The following is a 21,566-nucleotide window of genomic DNA, read 5'->3' on the forward strand; positions in this document are numbered from 1 at the left end:
ATGCTCAATGCTTATCTTAAATTTTTTTAATTTAGTTAAGATTTTTACATGATTGCTACTGAGGCCGTAAGTATTTATTATTGTAATATAATTTCTTTTTTAGTAATATTTATATTTCTTGGTAACATCTTTTTAAGTAAGTACCAGGGTTGCCACTCGGTCAGGAAAAGTCAGGAAATCAGGAAAAGTCAGGAAAAATTTAAAAAATGACAAAATTCAGGAAAAGTCAGGAAAAAATGGGGGGTTTTGAAAAAAAGTCAGGAAAAGGCAGGAAATTTGATTAAAAAAAAAAAAAAGTCAGATTTTTTCAGTTTAAATTTACGAAATTCCTTTTTTTCCAAAGCCTTCAAATGGTAAAAATTAATTAAAAGTCCATTAAAGTCAGAAAAAAATTCCAAAATTTTCCTAGAAATTTACAAAAATATTTAATTTTATTTCCAATGCCTTTATCTGGTATAAGTTAGTAAAATATCCTTAATAAAACTGCAAAATTTTTCTATTAACATATTGAACAAGTACCCTACTTGAACAAGCAGATTTTGTAAGCTTCTTAGTATTGATGATCTGTAGCAAGGACACTTCCATAGTGAAACTGTGATATATACACAAAAGTTTATCTAGCATAATTTTAGAATCAAGGTTTTAATTGTAAAAGTTCCTTATATGTCGTTTGTTTATCTAGATACATTTATGCTAGGAAATGCTAAAAAAATGTGTCTTTTTTCAGACAAGCTGTGTTAATAAGGTAAAAATACAAGTATTTTGCTAATAAAGCTGTTTATTACAAACATCAATCATACACAGATGGTTTAAGTGATGTACTGGAAGTTTGATGATAGAATTCAGCAAAAAACTGTTGATTTTAACCTGTATTAAAATTAGATTGAAAGCTTTATATAGTTTCAGGTGTTAGATTATGAATTTTAGAATAAGTTTAATTTAAGAGTTTGATTTAGAAAAGTCAGGAAAATTTTGGTAAAAAGTCAGGAAAAGTCAGGAATTTTTTCTCAGCTTGATCAGTGGCAACCATGAAGTACAGTTGTAGTCTAAGCAGCAAGTTTAGTGTAATTTTTTTTTCAGTTTCAACCAACAAGGTATGCAATACCAGGGACCACAACATTCTTACTACAATGCTCCACCCCATGCAAACAACCAAGCCTATCAGCACAGTGGAAATGGGCCTCAAGATAATAACTTTAGTGGAAATATGCCACAAGGTAACACTTTTGGTGGAAATAATCCTCAAGGAAGCAATTTTGGAAGCAACGGTCCTCAAGGAAATAATCTTGGAGGTAATGCTCCCCAAGGAAATAATTTTGGAGGTATTGCCCCTCAAGGAAATAATTTTGGAGGTAATGCCCCTCAAGGAAATAATTTTGGAGGTAATGCCCCTCAAGGAAATAATTATGGCGGTAATGCCCCTCAAGGAAATAATTTTGGAGGTAATGCCCCTCAAGGAAATAATTATGGCAGTAAAGGTCCCCAAGGAAATAATTTTGGTGGTAACGGCCCCAAAGGAAATAATTTTGGTGGTAATGGTCCGCAAGGAAATAGTTTTAATAGTAATGGTCCACAAGGAAATGGTTTTGGTGGTAATGGTCCTCAAGGAAATAATTTTGGTGGTAACGGTCCATCAGTAAACCCACCCCCCGGTAATCAGTTTGTAAGTAATGGTCCCCCAGGCAATAATTTTGGTAGCAATGGTCCCCAAGGAAATAATTTTGGCGGAAATGATCATCATGGAAATCAGTTTGGGGGCCCAGGCAATAATTTTTCTGACAATAGGCCAAATGAAAATCAGTTTGGTGGAAACAGGCCACCACCACCTATGGAAAACAACAATGAAATGGGTGGAAATATGCATCAAAGCAGGCAACCCGGCAATCAACAGTATCCTCCAATGAACAGCAACCAACGAAACATGCCTCCAGGTGGTCCTGCTGGTTTCAACAACCGAAGACCAGAAGAATTTCCGCCTAGAAACGAACAAGGGTAAGTCAGTAATAAGTTGACTTAAAACAGTTTATAACAGGGTTGCCACTTTACCTGGAAAAACCTTGAAAAACCTAGAATTTGACAATTAAGGAAAAAAAAACCTGGAAAAACCTGGAATTTGAGAAATTTTGAAAAAAACCTGGAAAAACCTGGAGTTTCGAACAAAAACCACTAAAAAACCTGGAATTTTAACAATTTTCACATGTTCAGTAGTAAAATTTTGATTTGATTCAAAAAATATATCATATAAGTAAAAAGCTTTTATTTTCATCAAAAAATTTTTTATTAAAAAAAATATTTAAAGTAACTTTACAGTATCTTTTCAATGTTTTTATACTATTTACACAGTTTCTTACCTTTAACTTAACTCTAAACTACAAATTGACCTAAAAGTGTGTACTTTTAAAAACCTGGAAGAAATTTGGGAAACCTGGAAAATTTTTTGAAAAAACGAGTGGCAACCCTGTTATAAGCTTAATAAAAGTTTTTTAGTTCAAATTTCCTTATATTTATATTATAGATAATATAGAGAAAGATGTAAACCTTAAAATAATGTGTTTGATTTTATCTTACTTTCTAGATGTTTTTATGTAGATAAAATTATTCAATTTTCTTATAGATGATTTAATTAAAAAATGAATGGTTTATTTTGAAAATGTCAAGTAAAATGTCAAAACTAGTTTAGGAAAATTTTAGTTTTTTTACACTTAAAAAGAAATTATTCTTAAAACGTTTATAAATTGTTCCAAATCAAGTTTAAGAAAGTTCTAATATCTGGATAGCAAAATTAACATATTTCCTGTATATCATAATTAATAAATTATTCATATTGCCTAAAGAGTAACTCACTCTTACTTTAAATTTGATTTCTTAATTAAAAAAAATATTATCAATACAAATAGCATTAATTTAATTTAGCATATAGGACAATTACAGATTGTTTTACTTGGTAATTATGATGTATATTTTCTCAAATAGGATGGTTGGACGTCGCGGTCCGGGTCAGCCTCAGGACAGACACCGTAGAGATTTCGTAGACAGGAGACCCGATCATCGTGACGATGCGAGAGGAAGACCCGATCGAAGAGATGATGAGTTTATGAGGAGAAATTCCCCGCTTGCTGACAGGTTTTTCAGTTCTTATTATTTATAATCCATTTTAATGTTTGAGGTTTTAGTTTTATAATTAAATGATATGCATGTTTATCTAGCAAACACGAGCTTGTGCTAATACTTTTTTTAATGTTATAATTGTCAATCTTGTTGACTGGACTAAATATTCTAATAGAGCATCTGAGTTTTTTAAGTATAATAAGTTTTGATTCTTGCAGATCGAGGGAACGCGGAAGTATTGGTGATAGGAGGAGGAGGAGAAGCAGAAGCCCGAGAAGACCTGAGGACAAGAGAGCTAGGAGAAGGTATTTTATAAAATAAATGTTCACCGTTTACTAAATTATGTATGTACAACAACTCCTTTCATATTTGTAAGGAATTGTTTTGATAACTGACAAATGTCAAAGTTTTCCGTGCAAGCTTCAGAGAAAAATATTTGTTATATAAAAAAAAAACTACTATTCTTCAATTAGCTGATACCACTGTTTTAACGCTTAAAGCGGCTCTTCAGAACAAAAATAAATTTTTAATTGGAAAAATTAAAAAAATGTTACAAAAATACATATTGTGGCGTATCAAATAAATTTTGATACATTTAGTTAGCTTATTTTATAAAGAATTTTTGTAAAAGTAAATCTATGTTTTTTGTTTTGTTTTTTGTTCTTACTTTAATTTTATTTTGATTCTATTTTTAGTTATTGTTTATTTTTTTGAATTGCATATTTTGGTTATGGAGGCAGGGTTGTTGTCTTTATTTTCTTTTTTTCTGCTGAACTAAAACAAAAGATAAGAAAGATACTGAAAGTAAGAACAAATGTTAATAATAATTAGAGGGTGTTCTTTTTAGAGTAAATCATGACTAATTTTAAAACAAAATGGCTGGTATATTGCCCCTTTAGGAACTACTGAGCTAGAAAGTAAAAAATAAATGTTTAGTATTAATTAGCTATCTTATAGTTAAAATTTTAAATATTTTATATAGTTAAAAAAAACCGACAGATCTCCATTTGAATGTGGTGATAACAGAAGAAGGACTTCAAGAGAAATTCCTCGCAGAAGAAGTAGAGAGCGCAGTGTAAGGAGAAATTCGAATTCAGCTGATAGACCTCAAATCAGGCAGGAAAGAAAAGAAACTGACAAAGGTAAAAATATTTTTGTTTTAAGTTTATGATAAGTTTTCTGACAGCCTTTGGTTTAGATGAGTATTGAAACTCAGACATAAGTTTTCATAATGTTTAGTTTAGAGTTAATGGTTTCAATTTGTGCGTTTAAGTTTTTATTGAGTCTATATACCTGCTTATTTTTTAAGTAAGTTGGTAGACAGTGGCTTATGTTGCAGAAATGCATTGTAGGTAAAACATATATGTACTGAATTAGTTTGTTTTAAAGTTTTAAAAATTGTAATATTATTTAATCTATATGTTAGCAAGTTTGTTCTAAATAGTTATGTAGATTTTTTTTTTACATCAAAGTCAAGTCAGAAGCAAGTCAAATACATTTAACGGTTTAGATGTAAGCTCTGATAATTTTTTTTGTTGAAGCTAAAAACAAAAAATATTTAATAGCTGAAAAAAATGTGTTAAAAATTTGTTTAATATAAATTTAAAATATGAATAAAAATTATATTTAAAAATATTTATTAAATTATTATATAGTTTTTAAAAACACAAAATAATATAAAGTTAGTTGACTAACATATGCTTACTCTTACGAAAATTAAGTTTTCTGATAAAAACAATTTAAACAGCACGGGATTCAGTAGACCAACCACCAAAGTCAAATACAATAAAAAATGAATCAGGTATTTTTATGTATTTAATAGTATTAGTGTTTCAAGTTGTATATAAAATGCTGTATGTTGTTATAATGAATTTTTAAGGTCAAGAGTGTAATGTTATATTTAATTGACACTGATAGATTAAATTTTTAAACTTGCATTATTATTTTTAATTAAACAATGTCTTTTAACTTTTTTTCAGCTCAAAGTAACGCAGATAAACCTGATGAAAAAACAGTTCAGAATAAAGGACCTTTATTAGAAGAACCTCATTCAAAAGCGAAGGAAGAAAAGTCTCGAGGCTCAGTCACTAAAGATGCTTCCAGACCTCCACTTATCGATGATCCACGCGGTCCCATAAGAAACGATGGTCCCGGAGACCGAAACTTTGGAGGTCCAAATAACCGTTTCGATGGTCCAAGACAAAGACGAGATGGACCAAGGCAAGATCCTAGTTTTGATAGCTTAAGACGCAGACAAGGTCCTAACTTTGATGGCCCAAGAGGAGGTCCAAGACCAGATATGGATGGTCTAAGGCAAAGGCGTGGTCCTAATTTTGACGGCCCCAGACAAAGACCTGGACCTGATTTTGACAGCCCAAGAAGAAGACCAGGTCCAAATTTCGATGGTCCAATGGGAAGACCTGAGTTTGACGGTCCAAAAGGAAGACATGGGCCTAACTTTGATGGTCCTAGACAAGGACCTAGTCATGGTAGACCTAGAGGTTCTAAAAGAGGTGATCCATCGGGTGAAAATCATGGACCAAGAATGAATAGGCATCCAAACATGTAAGTTTTTGTTAAAAAAAATTAGCTATTAAAGTTAAACAGTTTTTTTCAATAAGTATTTTATTTTTGTACTACGAAATAAAAAATATTTTTGCATGTTGTTTGTTTTGGAGTAGATCATGTGATATGATGAAACTTAAGAAACTTGCTAAAATACATCAAAAAGTCTTTTATTGAAAACTCTAATACGTATAAAACAAGATTACTTAGCAGTATAGTTTTTGTTTAAATTAAACTAAGTATAAATTAAATTTACTAGATTAATTAATTAGCAAATAACATTAATAAATAGATCTTAGCCTCTAGTTGTTTTTTTTCTGAATGAAAAGCTCATTAAAAAGTTTTAACATTTTAAAGGTATAAATCTTCCATATGGGTTTTTGCTGGGATAATAATTTTAGAATATACATAGAAAGGATCCAGCTTAAATAAGTTTTATCGAAGCTGGTTCATATAATCATGATCACTAATCAATTTGTTACTTCACAAGTAACTAACGATTATAAGTTTTTGAACAACTTAACTTTTTGTTTATATATCATCCTGCGTTTACCTTTGATAAGAAAGTAACTGTTACTACTTTGTGCTATTAAGTTAAACTAAAAGTTCATACAATTGTTAAAATAATTCATAGTTTTTTATTATTTTGTTCCTATTATTTTTGAGTAATTTTATTGTCAAGATTAAAGTTATATTTAAATTTTGAATAGTCTAGTCTATATTTTATATATACATATCTAAATTAGTTTCTAAATTAAAAAAAGTTTCTAGTATTTCATATAAATTTGTATAGCAGAGGAGATAAAAAATAAAACTATGTTTTTAATTAAGATGATTATATATATATATATATAACTTATAGCTGTTATTATTATTTAACATTTAAATTGAAGTATAAGTATATTAATTTTTTAAAGTTTTCTTGGTTTTAGTGAGTTAATTGATAAAACTAAACTATAATTTTTTCAGGATGAAAGATGGAACGAGGGATGACTGTCGAAGACCACCCAGAGACGATGATTTTATGGGTTTGTGGTGTTTAAATTTGCCAATTGAACTGTACATTATATTTGCTATTAGTATAGTACCTTCTTTAGCTTGATGCTGGAAAAAAATGTTGGACAATCGAAAATTTATTAAAATTATCCAAAATAATTTGAATTTAATTGAAATCATTAAAAATATTTTTTTAGTTTTAAATTTATGCTTAGATAAGTTATTAAGCTTTATATTCTTTTTTTCATTGTGTTACCTGATTTATTGATTAAAAAAAACGACTTATTATCAGCAAGACCTAAAAGCTGTTTTTATGGTTGTGTTGATAATTTACCATTCAATTCAAACTTTGTTCAATAACTAAAAACTTAACTCCTTTTATATTTAAACAAGGGTGCAATATTCATCAAAAAAAGTTTATTTTTTAATTTAACCTTTTAAATAATTTATGAAATTTTTTAGTTTTTCTAAATTTTGTGGTGAGTTTTACTTAATCTTACCAAGCTAAACTTTAGTTTAAATATTAAAGTACTTGAACCAAATTATTTTTCTGCAGGAGAAGGAGATCCAATGGCAGGAGGCGACAGCCAAATGAGTCCGCTTGCTGAAGAACAGTTCTACGAAAATTTGTTAGATCAAGTCAAGTCGGACGTAAAGAACATGGGTGGTCCACCAGGACGCATGGGCCCGAGAGGCAGAGGTGGAATGATGGGAGGCAGAGGCGGACCGATGGGACCCAGAGGTCCAGTGGGACGCATGGGACCAAGAGGTGGACCGAGACCAATGGGTCCCAGAGGTATGCCAATGATGCGTGGCGGACCAAGAGGATTCAGACCACCAAGTTTGTATTTTAATACATAGTTAAATTTTTATGTGTATTATTAGTTATAATTATATTTTATGTATAATTTTAAAAGTGTGAATTGGTTTTAACATTAGATAATATAAAATACAGGAGGGGGTGTTGGAGTTTTCAAATACCATTTTAGAGAGACACATTGTAGATTTATAGTTTATTACATACTTGTGACGTTTACGTTTCGACTTTTCATCAGTCATTTTCAAATAAAAATTGTGCAAAATAAACCAAAAATTAGTGTTAAAACAACTAAATATGCAAGATAAATTAGATGATAAGATATATTCAATCGGTTATTAAAGTTATAAACTACAGTGTAGTTAAAGTTAACATTAATATTTATAAATTGTTAAAAGAAAAATGTATCTAACTAGTCAAAAATTCTTAGTGTGTGGGTAATACCCGGTTTAATTAATTGTTTGTTTAAAGTTGGATTATGACGTTAAATTAAAATAGCTTCGCTGATCAGGGTCCCAAGTTTGTTTCTACATTCTTTTAAAATACTAAAGTTGTTAACAGTTATTCTTTCATCTCTACAAATATTAGAATTACTAATGTGATCAGATACAGCTGTTTTACCTTTAAGATGTTCTTTGACTCTTTCTATTAGTGGTCTTGATGTGAATCCAATATATTGGATGCTCTTATCCTTAGAGCACTTATATTCATAGACCACGTTTGATTTCAGTTCTTGAGGTGTTTTATCTTTGTTGTTGAAGTAGTTACTAATTTTACTTGTGAAAAATAACTTTGAAGTCTTCAATACAATTGTTCAATAGTTTTTCTATTTTCTTTTTGTATTCAATACTTGGTTTTCCAATGTAAGGTACTTTCAGGATGTTTTTAAAGTTTGAACTATTAAGTTTCTCATTAGTGCACTCTTTATTGTTGTTGATAGATCTTTCAATTACGTCATCAACAAATTTCTTAGGATAACCATTTTTTATGACCTTTATAAGTTTGTGATTTCTTGTTTGTAAATTGTATCAGTAGAAGCTATAATTTTGCTCTATTTAGAAACAATAGTATCAAAGCCCTTTTCCATTTAATTGGCGTTATTGCACTAAAATTTAAAATAACATCTGTATCAGTTTCTTTTTTGTATGTACGTAAACGTAACAAGTATGTAATAAACTATAAATCTACGATGTGTATCTCTCTAAAATGGTATTAGATAATATGTTCAAACTAGTTGAAAAATTGTACAAATGAATATCAATTACTTAGTCTGCCGCTTAATTTAGTATTTCTTAAGTTTACACTTTTAAGGCCAAAACTTTGTGTTTAGAAAGTTTTATTTTCAATTTAAATGTTTTAATCAACTTTTACATTAAAATAAGTGATAAAAATATCAACTTTAAAGTCAAATTATTATCATTCAATTTACAGAGCTAGCTTTAATTTGAAAATAAAGATTTAAACAATTTACAACACAAAAAGATATTTCTGTTCCAACTAATTATACATTTGAATATTACTTCTCTTTCATTCTCTAAATTTTAGAGTAATATTGCTAATTTAATGTCTTATAACTTAAAATTATTCATACTTTTACAATATTGAACTGTTATGTTTTTCTTGTATGAAAATATTTATATAGAAATTACTTGAAATTTGCAATAGTATCGCTCAAATTTAATTTACTAAAATTTACTTATAGTTTTACAAATCTCAGGTTGGCCATTTTAGTTTAAATCCTGGAATTTCATATTTTTTGAAAAAAACTGGAAAATCCTGGAATTTTGATAAGTTTTTATATGTTGAAAAATGAGATTAAGATTAGATAAGAAATGAGTTTTATACAAAAAATGAAACATTATTTAGAATTTTGTTTATTATAAAACACATTTTAAATGGCATTACATCATCTTTATTTTACAGCACATCCTTTCATTAAATTCATACTATAAAGTGATTTTTTTAAATTTCCAATTAATATTAACGTAAAATAGTTAAGAAAACTTGTAATTAGTAAAACCCTAGAAGAAAATCACAAGGTCTAGAAGAAATTTCTAAAAATTTAGTGGCCACCCTGAAATAATCAAACTTTACAAATATTTAATTAACAAATTTTATATGCTAGATAAAATAAGTACAACGTAATAATTGTGGTTTTACAATACACTTAACTTATTTTTATATTACCTTTAGTGAGAGGAATGCCTAACCGACCAAAGAATGCCATGAACGTTCATCCTAGAATGAAAAAATAAGAATAAGTTAGTTTTTTTATTACATAAACAAATTAACAAAGTAATAACTAGTAACTTGAGGTATTTGAGCAGTGTAACAGAATCACCAAACTTTAATTTGTCTATACTTAAAGGTTTAAAATATACATGGTTGCCAATTAGCCTGAATTTTTTTCTTGATCATTGAAAAAAAGTTTAATGTTTAAGTTACTACAATAGATATTCACAATGTATTTTCACTACTGTTTAGCTGTTTTTTCTGTGTTCAGGAAAATTTTCATGACTAAAAAAATGGAAACCACAAGACTATCTTAGTTTTGTTTAACTTAAGTTTTTCTACCAGTTTTTATTGTAGAATTATTGTAGTATTGATGCTAACAATATTAATTAAGTTTCACTTATTTTATTATTTTTTTACTGTCATCTAAGTTAAAAATTATATTAGTAATCTTAAAACTAATGTTTATATTATGGAATTTAGTTTATACCTTATACTAATCAATTAATATATTTGTTATCTTAATTTCACAATCTAAACGATAATACGCAAGTATTTTAAGCATCATATCTTATTATATTACAAACAATTGAAATAACTTAAAATTGCTCTGACTTTTTTATCGTTTGGGTTGTGACTATTTAATTAAATTTTATTTTGATAAGCATCACATTTTTTAGTGTTACTTGCATTTAATTCTATAGAATTATGATCATTAACTGCAAAGAATAACAAAAATAAATGATGTTTTTTGTAAATCTGCGGTTGTAAAACATTTTTTACGCTAAAATTTCCATGTGTCTAGCTTAAGGGTGGGCCACAATCAGAAATACCCACCACGTACTTAAAAATTATAATATTTTTTTTATTTAGTAAAATTGAGTTTTGTAACAAACAGGGCTACCAAAAAATCTTAAATCCTGGAGAAACTTGAAACTTGACACTTTAGGCTAAATCAACCTGAAAAAACCTTGAGAAATTTTGAAAATAACCTGGAATTTTGAACAAAAATCACTAAAAAATCTGAAATTTTAAACAATTTTTTCATGTTAAGTAGTAAAATATTAATTTGACACGAAAAATCTACCATATAGATTAAAAGAATTGTCATCATCAAAAATTGTTTTGTTAAAAAACACATTTAAGTAGTTTTACAGTATCTATTCAATGTTGTTATACTACCAGGCACACTTTTTATCCTTAAACTAAACTTTAAACTAAAAGTAGACTCAAAATCGAGTACTTTTAAAAACCTTGAACAAATTCAGAAAACCTGGAAGAAATTTTCCAAAAAATTTTGGCAACCCTGAACAAATACTTTTTTGAATATAAAATTTTTTGAATTTTTTTAATGAAAAGTTATTTTTAATATAAAGGCTGCTCTTAATTTAAATTTTAGTACACAATAGTGTTTATAGAGTAATCATTTCGTTTTAACTTTACTTCTAAAATTTTTTTTAAATTTTTTCAATTTAATGCAGCCTGCCGGATTTATTTTTAAATTGTGGCCAAGAATTTTTTTTGTTAATTTGATCCGCTGACAAGAAAAATTCTTCAACCCTTAAGTAGCACGACGATTAAGTACAAAAAATGTTTTATAACTGCCTATTAAAAATAAAACATAATTTATAGATGCACGAGTTTAAAAACAAAGTCGTGCTATAGTAGTATTAAAGAAGTATTATTGTATTATCTCTTAATCTAAAAAGTCTAATTATTAAGAATATATATTATGGTGCTTATTTTTACAGCTACTTATGATTTTCCAGCTGGAAAATTTTTTATGTTTCGAAATATCATAAAAACACTCTGTACAAAATTTTTAATGATTTAAAGAAACTTTCACCTTGACATTAACCGATTTTCTAAAAACCACCCCAATGCAAAATGTATGGGATCTGAAAGTGGTGACCTTGGAGTTCTAAGTTCAGATTTTTTTACATGTGACTAGTTGTCACACAAACACACAGTGAACATTTTAAAACGATTTAAAGAAAGTTTTATGGTGGAATTTCTTGATTTTACGTGAATTTTATCACATTTTGTAACTTTTTTTGAAATTCCTGTTTTTTCTTCTAAAAATAAGAAATTCCACCATTAAACTTTCTTTAATTCATTTTAAATTGTTAACAGTGTTTTTGTATGACAATTAGCCACATGTAAAAAAAAAAATTGAACTTGGAATTCAAAGGTCACCATTTTCAGATCCCATACATTTTGTATTGGGGTGGTTTTTTGAAAATCGGTAAGTGCCAGGGTGAAAGTTTCTTTAAATCATATAAAATTAATTTTTTATAATATCTGGAAAATCAAAAGTAGCTGTAAAAATAAGCACCCTACTATATATTTATATAATTATTACATACCACTTGTCTATACTAAAGCTTCTTTCTAAAATGTAAAAACCACCAGTTCCAAGTTTTCTATAAATCTTCATTAAAAATCAGGATCAGTTAAATTTATAATTACTTATAAGTTGTGTTGTTAATTTAGAAAATTAATAGAAAATTTTGTTTAGGGAAAACACAGGTTAACAGGATAAGTTTTTAAATTATGTTGGTAGTTAGTTGAATAGATTTAGTTTAGTTAGTTTTTTAATTCAGAATTGTATAGTTAGACAGCTTGTTTATTTTTTTTCGATGTTTATCTTTTCTATTTTTATGTAATTTTTAAATGAAAAATTTATAAGATAAATCTAACTATCATCTGGTTTATATATTCTATCAAATACTTTTAAGCTGCTTTTTATTTTTTACTGTGGTGTTGTTGAGCTGTTAAAACTGAGTTGTTCTTTCTATACCTCTCTTAATATGAAATTCTTATGTGTACAAGTACCGATCAATCATTCAATCAGACAATCTTTAATCATTGTTCTAAGGTGCATGTCTTCCTTTTTTTTTGCTAATTTAATTGAACGTTTTGTGATTTATGCATCTAATAAATCATGAGATCAATTATAGAACATAATATATTTTTATATAAAAATATTGTTTTGGTTAAATAATTATTTTTATACATAAATACAAATGTTTAGATTTAAATCCTACCCATGTTTTCAAAGTCAGTTAGTAAATGCTAAATGTTCTATAAAGTATTATATATTCAAAACATACTTCTTTTCAAATTAGATTTAAATAAAGATAACTGTTGTAAAACATGGTCCATAAATAAATATTTTCATATAATTTAAAAATAAATTATTGAGTACAAATTTTTTAAATGCATCACTTTTCCTTGCAATTTTTAGTTCTTTATTAATTTTTTTAAGAGCATAATAGTAAACCTGATATAACCTCTCATTATAAACAAAATAAACATGTGGGTCTTATAGTTTTTTCAAGACTATTTGTTATACTTGAAGTATTTGTCTCTAATACCATTAAACAAAACAAGTTATAAAATTTATTTCATTCAACAAAATGTAGCCAAAATTAAGATAAAAAATTTAAACATGTAATAATATTTTCTAAAGATACACACAATACTAATACTAACAAAAAATAATACATACAATCTGGTCACTAGTCAGGGTAGCCATAAATTTATTAAATAAAGCGGAGTCATTGAAATTTTTAAGTTTAGTTTATTATTATTTTGTGTTTATTAGTTTTGTGAAAATTTTAAAACAAATCCTTAATTTTTCTGAAATTTAGAAAACTAGTTTTCTCAAAGACACATTATTTAAATACTTAACTTAGTGCTTTTTAAAAGTTATTTACAAATGTATTTTTATACAGTTTTAAAAATGCCTCCCAGAATTCGGTTTACTATAAGTTTTTAATTTAACTGAAATGATTTAATGGAAGCCAAAAAACAAAAAAACAACTACAGTAACCTCTCGCATATTAACGCACTCGTGACGTTACACACTCTCGTTCAGTTACGCATTTTAGAATTCTAAAAAGTTCAAAAAAAAAAGTTTTTTTTTAGTATTACACAAATTAGGTTTGTTGTATATTTTTAATTTAGAATATGTTTATAAATGCTAATTCACCTCTCTATATCTTTAGACTTTGTAAACTTATTTTCCTTGACTGACATTTAGTTATACATCAGTATATCAGAAATTTTATTAACAATAAGAGATTAAATTTAAGTTTATCCTTATGTGGGCAAAGGTCAAATTAAAAAAAGTTGTAGTAACATAAACAATTTTTATTAAACATCTACCTTTTATCTTATATAGTCCTGTTCAAAAGAAGAAATTCATCACAGCACCAAATGCATATTTTTGTAAAAGACTAAAGAAACAAATTTTAGTATAGACATCACACCATTTCTTAATTGTAAACAAATGCTTAATGATAAATTAAAATTGCTAAGTACAATAGAATATAAATGTTAAGTATCAAATAAGTCACATATAAATAAAGATAAAATCTACTTGTTATTAAAATTAGTAAAACTTTTCTAGAAGTTTAATTTTCTTATAATAGTTTAAATCATTTTTTTAATACATGTATAGCTTTATCTTTTGCTTTCATATTTATAAATAAAGTTAACAAATTGTTAAAAGTGGTAAAGTCCCCAGTCTGCTTTTAACTTGAAGCAATATCAAAAAACAGCCATTATAGTAACTATATTTGGTACATCTCATATCTTTACGATCTCTCGTATCTTTACGCATTTTTTATGTGGACACAATGTGCGTAAATAAGCGATAGGTTACTGTAGTGTTTAAAGTTTTGTGTATAAAAAAAGCTAAAAGTGTAATTTTTATTTTGTAAATATTTAAATAAAAGGAATACTAACAAACTAAATAAGTCATTGGAAAAAATCCTAGTAAAAAATTTTCAGCTATATGAATAATGCTCTTTTTAGATAATTTTTTATAGTATTGCTATTTTAACTATATCAAAGTGTTTAAAAATCTTACAGATATTTTTTTATTTGACAGGGAAAGTGTATTCAATATGTTAAGATTTAATTTAATTTGTTTATGCTATATGTTATATATTTTTTTTTTGTAAAACCAGCTACTAATTATAAACCTACTTATTTTAGTAATTATGTTTTTAAATTTTTGTTTTTTTATTTTTTAAAAATTATTAAGTTAACAATTATTTAAATTGGCATAAGTAGCAACAACGTAGACTTAAGTGTTTTTTGGTATAAAAGTGACATACTTTTTTATTTTTGGGTAATAACCACTAGGAATTTCCAAATTAAATGAAATACCATTAAAAAACCTGAACAATGTATTTTAGATAATTTAAATTGTTAAAATTTTCACTTACTCCTTGAAGTCTAAGCTTTCATTATAAATGAGCAAAAAGGAATTGTGCGTACTACGGTTTTTTGAAACCCTGAAAAATCATTTAGATAAGTTTTCATGAAATGCGTGGCTACCCCGATAACACCAAATTAAAAGAACACAACTATTAAACCATACATTTATTATGGTATATTAAAATTTTTTAATAGTTAAAAATAAGTCACTGCGATAAAATAAAAAGTTATGCCGTTCTTGTAAAGGCACCAAAACAAGCTGTATAATCTCTTGAGTCAGATATTTTCAAATAAAAGTTTTCTTAAATGAGCATAATTTTTATTGAAAAATACATCAATTGAGTTATATGATTCTTTATTCCATGTTAATCAACTATAGCTCATGACTGTAAAAAATGAAGATAACCTCGAAGGGTTAATTTAAATATTTGTAAATTATTTTTTGCACTACCTAACTGATCAAAAAAAAAAATTATAACTAATTTAAATCGTAAAAGGGTTGAGTAAATAAGTAATAATAAAAAGTAGGTATATGTAAGTTTATAATATTAAACAGCATATTTAAATTTTTTGCATTCTTCTAAAATAATGAGTCACACTAAAACAACAACGCAAAAAATAAGTTTGTATATTTAAAATCTTGTAAATATTTAAAAGTAACTGAATTCAAAAAAATTAAGACTAGTACAATTAAAAATCTCTATGTACATGTTGGTATAATGGTCAAATTTAGGTTGTTTAAAACAATAAGTAAAAAAGCTATAATTTCAATCATAAAAATAAGTTTCTGATATTTTTACTGCTATAGTTTAACGTGTGGTTTCACTGGTTTTCGCACAAAAATAGATTTATTTTGGATTCATATTCGCAGTTAATTTAAAGCATTTTTTTTATACAGTCTCAGTAAATAAATGTTAAGTTTCAGTACAGTAAAATTGTCTACCTGTTAAAACTACTAAAATTTGAACCTAAAATATTTATAAAAACTTTTATGATAAGTTACCTGAAAATCAGCTCCTAGTTTGCAGTTTAAAAAATTTCTAAAAGTGTAAATATACACTGTATTTGGAATTGGGTTGGCTGCAGTAGTAAGATTTTGGAAACTTTTGTTCATAATATTATGCAAATGATATAACGTAATATAATACAGCAGTACATTATTACAATAAAAATTTCTAAAACATTACCCAGATTTTTTGGTCAAAACTGCTACCCCTAACACACCTTACCAAAACATGTAACAAATAAAACATAAAATTATTAATTAAAACTTAAAAAAAAAAGAAATAAAATATAGCCAATGAGAAGCCCTTTGATTTCGCAGCCGACAGCTTTTTTTTTTCATTTCGCGCGTTCTACGGGACTTGTGTTGCTTTTACATATTTAATACTTCTTGGAATGACTACAATATTTAATACTATACAAATATTACTAAAAACTGAAAACATCCAATTTTAAAAAACACTTCAACGTTAATTAGTCGCCAAATTGTACTTGAACATGGTCGCAATAAATATTTTACACTTCTTTTTATTAATCTTAACAATACTGTAAACTTGTATTACAGAAATACTTTTTTTTTGTTAACTAAAATAGACAGTTTTTTTTGCCTGTTACCTCTAAAATGTATACTTGATAAAAATATAATTATAATTGAGTATAATACTCATACTTAAACGCTTTTAGAACTAGGGTAAATATCTTGTTTATTTAACGACAAATAAAAGCGCACAAAGTGTTTGTCCTACGACCTGGTGCACGAAAAATCCTTTCGGTTATCGAGTCGCAAACCACTTGGATACCTTTTAACGTCTTGTCAAGGACAATATCTTTATTATGTCTTCATAGATCGTTCGCAGCTCGTTGTTCTCAAATACTTATAATCTTCTTGGAAAGTTTATCTCAGACTTTATGTTTACGCAACCTCATCTGTTTAGTTTACAAAATATTTTGAAACCAACTAACATTTTTGTTAATACCAAGTAAATTTCAATACTGTTCTATTGGACGTGCTATAAAATTCTAAACTAAGGAATAAAAACGTAAGTATAAATATTTAAAAAGACTTTTTAGTTTAATAGCTAAAAATGTAGTTTTCATAAAGACAAATTTAAAACGAACCAGTAAAAAAATAGCAAAAATCATGATATAGATCATTTTGTTTACAAGCAGTTTAGTTTATACGCAAACAAATTAGAGTAAAATTTTGTAGTGGAGTTCGATAAAATACACTGGAATTATGATATCATCCAAAAAAATATTTTGTAAAATTAGTTTAAGAAAAAACTTAATTGGTAATAACTGAGGTGTTAATAGCATCACTAAAAGGTATTTTTATTAAGATAATTGAATTCTGATATGGAGTTGTACTGTAAACAAAATTATTACTAAAAGCAACCAAGCTTCATATGAATAAAACTACTAATAAGAAAACGAGTTTATTAGGAAGCGTTTTAAGAAACTAGTTTAAAAAAGTAAAAGTTATACATTAGAATCATGCATTACAAAATAGTTACTTCTGATACTACTTATAATCATTAGTAAAAAAGAACAATAAAATTATTTTCATATTCACTTATGTTTTGCTGATATGTTATACAAAAGTATTACAAATTAGTTGGGTCTAAAAATTTTAATAGGTTTTATTTATTACTGATCACATCATTACACAGAATCTCCATATTAAGAATTATTCTACTATAGTCCTTATTAAAGAGTTGATAAAAAATACTTATATTTTAAACACACGATCTAGTACATTATGTAAACACACTAAAGATATATTGAATTTAAAGTTATAGAACCATATTATTCCAAATAGCTTATGTTAACTATATATGATTGTAATAGAGTTTGTCTTTAAAATTTTGACTTTTATTTAAAATTATGTTCGCTTTAAGAATAAGCCAGAGTAATTTTTCGTTTTAGCATTAACTCAAAGAGATAAATAAAATTAATTTAATAGCATCAATTGCAATAGTTTCAAGTTAATGCTGATTATACAAGATTTTTTTTTGGAATTATGGATATCATGGAATTGGAGTTTTTTGTTATGTTTATTATTTTTTGAAAGGAATTTACTAAAATTCAGTTTATAACTGTAACACACGAATTAAACTTAGTAATTAAAAGTTAAAAGTATTCACGATTTATATTATTACACCCAATAAAAAATTATTTGCTTTTGAGGTAATTATAAAATTACCGTTAAATAACTAACCAATGCTTTATAGCCAGTATATACAACGGTCCCGAAATTACAATTAAAGTACACAAATAAAAGCTAAATAAAAAAAATATTTATAACATTATAAAGTGTTATTAAATCATACTTTATCTGTTTTAAAATTATCAATATTTGAAAAAACTTTCCTAGGGTTGATATGAAAAAATAATAATGTATATATTCTACAAGTTTTTTTTTCCGACATAATTTTAATATAAACTAATAGCTATCCGTATGCGTGCACTTTTTGAGAAACATTAATCTATTTAAAAAAAAACTATTATTGATAAGCTCAATCTTTTTATATCAACTAGGTTTTATTAATCCTTCTCTACTCAGTTATTGTTTTCTTACAGTGTAAGCTTCAGTCAAATACGTTTGCTATTTAAAAAAAATCTATTTGCTAATAAATTTAAAAACAAATACCTTTTTTAACTTATTGCTTTTCACCTTTTGTTAATTATAATCTTCAAATGTTTGTTTGAAGTAAGGCTATATATGATAGTCAAGACAAACAGACCCTAGATAAAAAACTATAGAACTTTTTTTGATATAATTTATAAACTACAGCAAAATATAGTTAGAGTGATTATCTATATATTTTTTTAGTTGAGTAATGTCTTTGACTATGTTAATGTTGTTGAGTTCTATAATTAAAAACTGTTATGCTGAACGCATATGTATAACTTTTATAAGTTGTATCATTTGATAATATATTTTTTGACCGATAGCCCTCAATTTCAATACAGTTTAGCTTTGTTTTTAAATTAAAGAAAAATTAAATAGGTACTTTAATTCCAAATAAAAAGTAGTAGTATGTTTATACATGTGCAAACATATTTTAAATTCCGTTTTAAAAATTACTTATGATATTAAAAAATCATTGAAGTCAAGTTAAGAAATATTTCTTAAATGAAATATCTGATAAATGTAAACGAATAATAATCGATTTTTCAGCTGAAATTGGTAAACATGATATGTAAATGATAGAATTTCTTAAATTATTTGATTTTTTATCAACAAAGGCAGTAAAATACTGATATACTGTAAAATATAAAGTTTTTTATTTATTGACTAGTACTATTGGTTATTGAACAATAAAAAAGCGCTTAAAAAGTTGGGTCTAAGGACCTGGTGTACGAAAAAGCCTTTTGGTTATCAAGTCGTACACCACATTATAAATTTTTTTTTGTTTTCTAATCGACTTAAAGAAAAAGTCTTTAATGTTGTTATATGAAATTTACTTAATTAAAAGAATAACTTGGAAAAATTAGCCATAAGTCTATGGAAATTTATAGCTTTGTGTTAAACATCACAATTTTTTCAAAATTATGATTAGAAAAAAGAAAGTATACTATAATTCTCACAATGTTTAAATTTATACGTGCAGTTATTTGCGAATGCTTCTTAAGTTTTGTAGTTGAAAGCATAATTACCTTTGTGGCGATTGCCAAAAAATACTCAAGCATTATATTAAGAAAAAAAAGTTCTTTATTTCTGGCAACCTTGCTTCGAAAGATAGTAAGATTTGCGGGATTTTTTCAATTTGAGAATTTCCTATATCTTTGATGGTAGTCATGAAATTAGTTTTAGAGTTGAAATGGTTTTTGTATAAACGAACTTAATGTCAAGTATAAATTTTAATCTAAAAATTGTTTCATGCATTTAATATGTTAATAAAAAATTTTTCAAGAATTTTTTAAATGTTAGAAATAAAACGAGAATAAGTTTTAAGAAATCTGTGATAATAAATATAACTTTGAAAATCAGATTAAGAGTCTGCTTTTTTCAAAAGAAAAAAAAAACAACTTAGAAATTTTATGTGTGTAAAATAGATCAAAGAGATGTTTTTAGATTAAAAAAAAAGTTATACTATATCGTTAGTTACACACTCCAAGTTTATCAAATTTTACGCTCACCATTTTAAAAGTTTTATACAACTTTTTTTAAATACGAAAGAATTTTTCAGTTAAAATTTTAAAACATGCTAGCCGTTTACAATTTATGAGTTTATAAAATTTTGTCTTACATGCTAACTATGTCTAGATTTCTTAGAAGTTTTGAAAGTGAACTATTAAATAGTTTAATAAAATTTAGAAATATTTTAATAAGTTTTAAGTAAGGATAAATCAATTCAAAAATGTATAACTCTGTTAATATTTTGAATCTAAAGAACAGACTTATTTTACTAAAATTTGTTTTATCGAAAAAACCTAATAGTCTGTTACAATTTATAATATATATTAGGCTAATACTTTGTAAGGACTACTAAAAAGTGTAATAACAAAAATGTAATTAGAAACTAATGACCAGCACACAGTAAAAAAAATATTTTGTCTCGTTGGTATAGTAATAGAAATTGTTATAAAGCAAAGCTTAACTCAAATGCACTTAAAAATCAAAAAAATAGCTAAGCTCATTTTCCAAGTTTGTTAATTATAATTGAAAAATAAAAACTAAATAATGGAACCTTTCTTCAGGAAATACTATCAACAGTGGAAATCTATACAGCGTTACTCTCTTGGACTACAATTCACACTTCATTATTTCGTTGGTAATAACTTAACTTGGTTATATATATACTACTTGGGACTGTATATAATCTCTAAAGTTTAGTTCGTTTAGATTTTATGATTTACTAATAATCGTGATAATAAACTAGGTTTTCCCGTTAAAAACTTGGAATTAAAAAAACTCAATAACAATAAAATTTATTAAAGCCGCCCTTTGTTTCCTTTCTGCTGTTGTTGTTAATGCTATTTACAGTGTTTTACTTAAGGTTGTATAAATATGTTTGACTTTAAAGTATTTTAATAAACTAGAAAAAAGTAGAAGAGTGTTCAGTTTATAATATATTGTTTGCCAACTAACATGAATTTAAACAGAAAAGTATATAAAGAAGCAATTAAAAATATACCCAACGTCTAACATCAATTAACTATTTAATTAGGTAGAAATGTATTTAGAGTCTGGCTTAGACTTGTAATCTTCATGATGCTATTTGCAATTTGATAAAATCGCGTTTAACTGGAAATAGTGGATAATGTTTAGTACAAATCATTAAGTTTAAATAATTTTTAATTTTATTGTAGCCAAAGATTATATCTATAAAAATTTAAAAATAAATAAATAATTCCTATTAGAACAAAAGCTATCAGAATTTAAGTAGTTGCTCTTTAAAAAGTTTTGTTATATTTTTTCTTGTATTAAATGTAGGATAAATGAGAAACCTAAAAATCTAGCTCCTAAACTCGTGTTTTATTTATTATATTGTTGTAACATCTTGTATTTATTAAGTAGCTGTTGAACAAAGAATTTTGATAACAACAGGGGGTACTTTCTACCGAAATTATTCAGTGAAAATTTGAAAAATACTTTGTAAGGTGTATTCAA

The 21,566-nt window shown here is 26.3% G+C and overlaps 1 protein-coding gene across 2 annotated transcripts in view; it reads left to right on the forward strand.

The window, feature by feature from the left end:
* LOC145839561 (uncharacterized) overlaps window positions 1-20,996 on the forward strand; it is a 29,020-nt gene extending 8,024 nt beyond the window's left edge. Inside the window, exons 10-19 of one of the 2 annotated variants that reach the window (XM_082947165.1) lie at window positions 1,081-1,992; window positions 2,974-3,123; window positions 3,327-3,413; window positions 4,108-4,250; window positions 4,856-4,909; window positions 5,088-5,673; window positions 6,643-6,701; window positions 7,226-7,510; window positions 9,680-9,747; window positions 20,654-20,996. In XM_082947165.1, coding sequence (XP_082803291.1) covers window positions 1,081-1,992; window positions 2,974-3,123; window positions 3,327-3,413; window positions 4,108-4,250; window positions 4,856-4,909; window positions 5,088-5,673; window positions 6,643-6,701; window positions 7,226-7,510; window positions 9,680-9,741 — 2,338 coding nt within the window. In that variant the 3' untranslated portion in view covers window positions 9,742-9,747; window positions 20,654-20,996. The remainder of the gene's footprint in view (window positions 1-1,080; window positions 1,993-2,973; window positions 3,124-3,326; window positions 3,414-4,107; window positions 4,251-4,855; window positions 4,910-5,087; window positions 5,674-6,642; window positions 6,702-7,225; window positions 7,511-9,679; window positions 9,748-20,653) is intronic. The other variant, XM_082947166.1, reaches the window with a different exon arrangement.
* Window positions 20,997-21,566: the final 570 nt, after the last annotated feature.

This window comes from Thalia democratica, chromosome 6, assembly GCF_965202585.1.
Source record: "Thalia democratica chromosome 6, ktThaDemo2.hap1.1, whole genome shotgun sequence".
Classification (NCBI taxonomy): Eukaryota; Metazoa; Chordata; class Thaliacea; order Salpida; family Salpidae; genus Thalia; species Thalia democratica.